The sequence below is a fragment of the Cyprinodon variegatus genome, unplaced genomic scaffold (genome assembly GCF_000732505.1).
Source record: "Cyprinodon variegatus isolate N-32 unplaced genomic scaffold, C_variegatus-1.0 Scaffold250, whole genome shotgun sequence".
In the NCBI taxonomy this organism is placed as follows: Eukaryota; Metazoa; Chordata; class Actinopteri; order Cyprinodontiformes; family Cyprinodontidae; genus Cyprinodon; species Cyprinodon variegatus.
Window position 1 is genome coordinate 248605 of NW_015150703.1, and position 1312 is coordinate 249916.

General features: G+C 40.2%; 1 protein-coding gene across 1 annotated transcript in view; it reads left to right on the forward strand.

Moving 5' to 3' along the window:
• Window positions 1-1312, forward strand: part of LOC107089390 (Williams-Beuren syndrome chromosomal region 16 protein-like) — a 21714-nt gene that overhangs the window by 15760 nt on the left and 4642 nt on the right. The window contains exon 6 of the mRNA XM_015382146.1: window positions 489-574. Coding sequence (XP_015237632.1) covers window positions 489-574 — 86 coding nt within the window. The remainder of the gene's footprint in view (window positions 1-488; window positions 575-1312) is intronic.

The following is a 1312-nucleotide window of genomic DNA, read 5'->3' on the forward strand; positions in this document are numbered from 1 at the left end:
CCGTGGGATTCCCGAGAAAAATGTCAGTCTCTAATGTACGTATGTACATACATACACGTACTCGGTCATCGATTCATGGGTTCTTGTTGATTGCATTAAAATTATTTCTAAGAGCATTAAAAATCAATAAATTAGAGTTTCTCATTCCTGTATAAACCTATTAAAGATCAGCAAGTTCTCATGTTTTAAGAGTGGTTAAGAAAAGTGGTCTCTATATTGTTGTACTTGTAAAACATACTAACAAAAATTTAGTTTTCCCTTTCCTGATCTCTGATCAATGCAATTAAGTATCAATGTTTTATGTGAGCTAATTTGAGTTTTAATTCATAAGTTAAATTTCATGATATGGATTATATTCCAGAACAGTTCCAGCTTCAGTGCGGTGGAGCGAGGATGAGTAGCAGACTAATGAGCAGGCTTAGCGGTGATGCATCCCGGCGTTTAGCTTCAGCCGTTCAGCCTCCCTGATGTTGCTGCTTGGTTTTCAGATGGAGGGGAGCTGTTCGTCTGGGGGAAGAACGTCAGAGGCTGCCTGGGCATCGGAAAGAGAGACGACCAATTCTTCCCCTGGAGAGTAAGAACAACGAACTATATATTTTCTTCTGATGGGGTTTGCTTTCTTTACAACCTTCTCCATTTTGACTTGATCTTTGTTGGAACTGAACGTCTTTTCAAATCTTCAGCTTCATAAGACGAAGTGTTAAAAAAGTCGGTAAAAAAAAAAAAAAACTGGCCACTAGTGCTTAAAATTAAAAACAAAAAAAAAGAAGCTCGACGCTGTAGATTTAGGTCCTGAACAGCAGTGATGTTATGAGATGAGCCGAGGCTTTGAGGCGCGCTTCATTTGGGGGAGGAGCCAAAATAGATGACATCTGAATCCTCGCTACCCCGCCATACCATGTGACCTCTTAGGGAAGTGGTTCAGCTCGCCCTGAACTCCATTTAAAGAGCCTCAGTTTTCAGTCAAGATGTGGGGATTTTTAGGAGAGTTCCGGTCAGTTGGATAAAGTTTGGGTAGATTCTGAGAATAGATGGTTAGGGAAAAAAAAGGAAACTAGTTGGTTAAATTTAGTTTGGTTAGATTAAACAATACAATGATCAAAATCTGAGTAAACCGCTGGTTACTGTTGTCACATTGGGTTTATGTAGAAGTAGCTAAAGATGGCAGAGCCTGAGTTTAACAACATCACAGCTTTGTGTTTAATGGAGGATCACCTTAGGAGCACATGAAGATGTCGCAGCAAGGAGAGGCGGAGGAAATTGTTCCAAAGAAGGGTTTTTGTAGTTTGGCAGTCTGGCAGTTTTTCGGTCA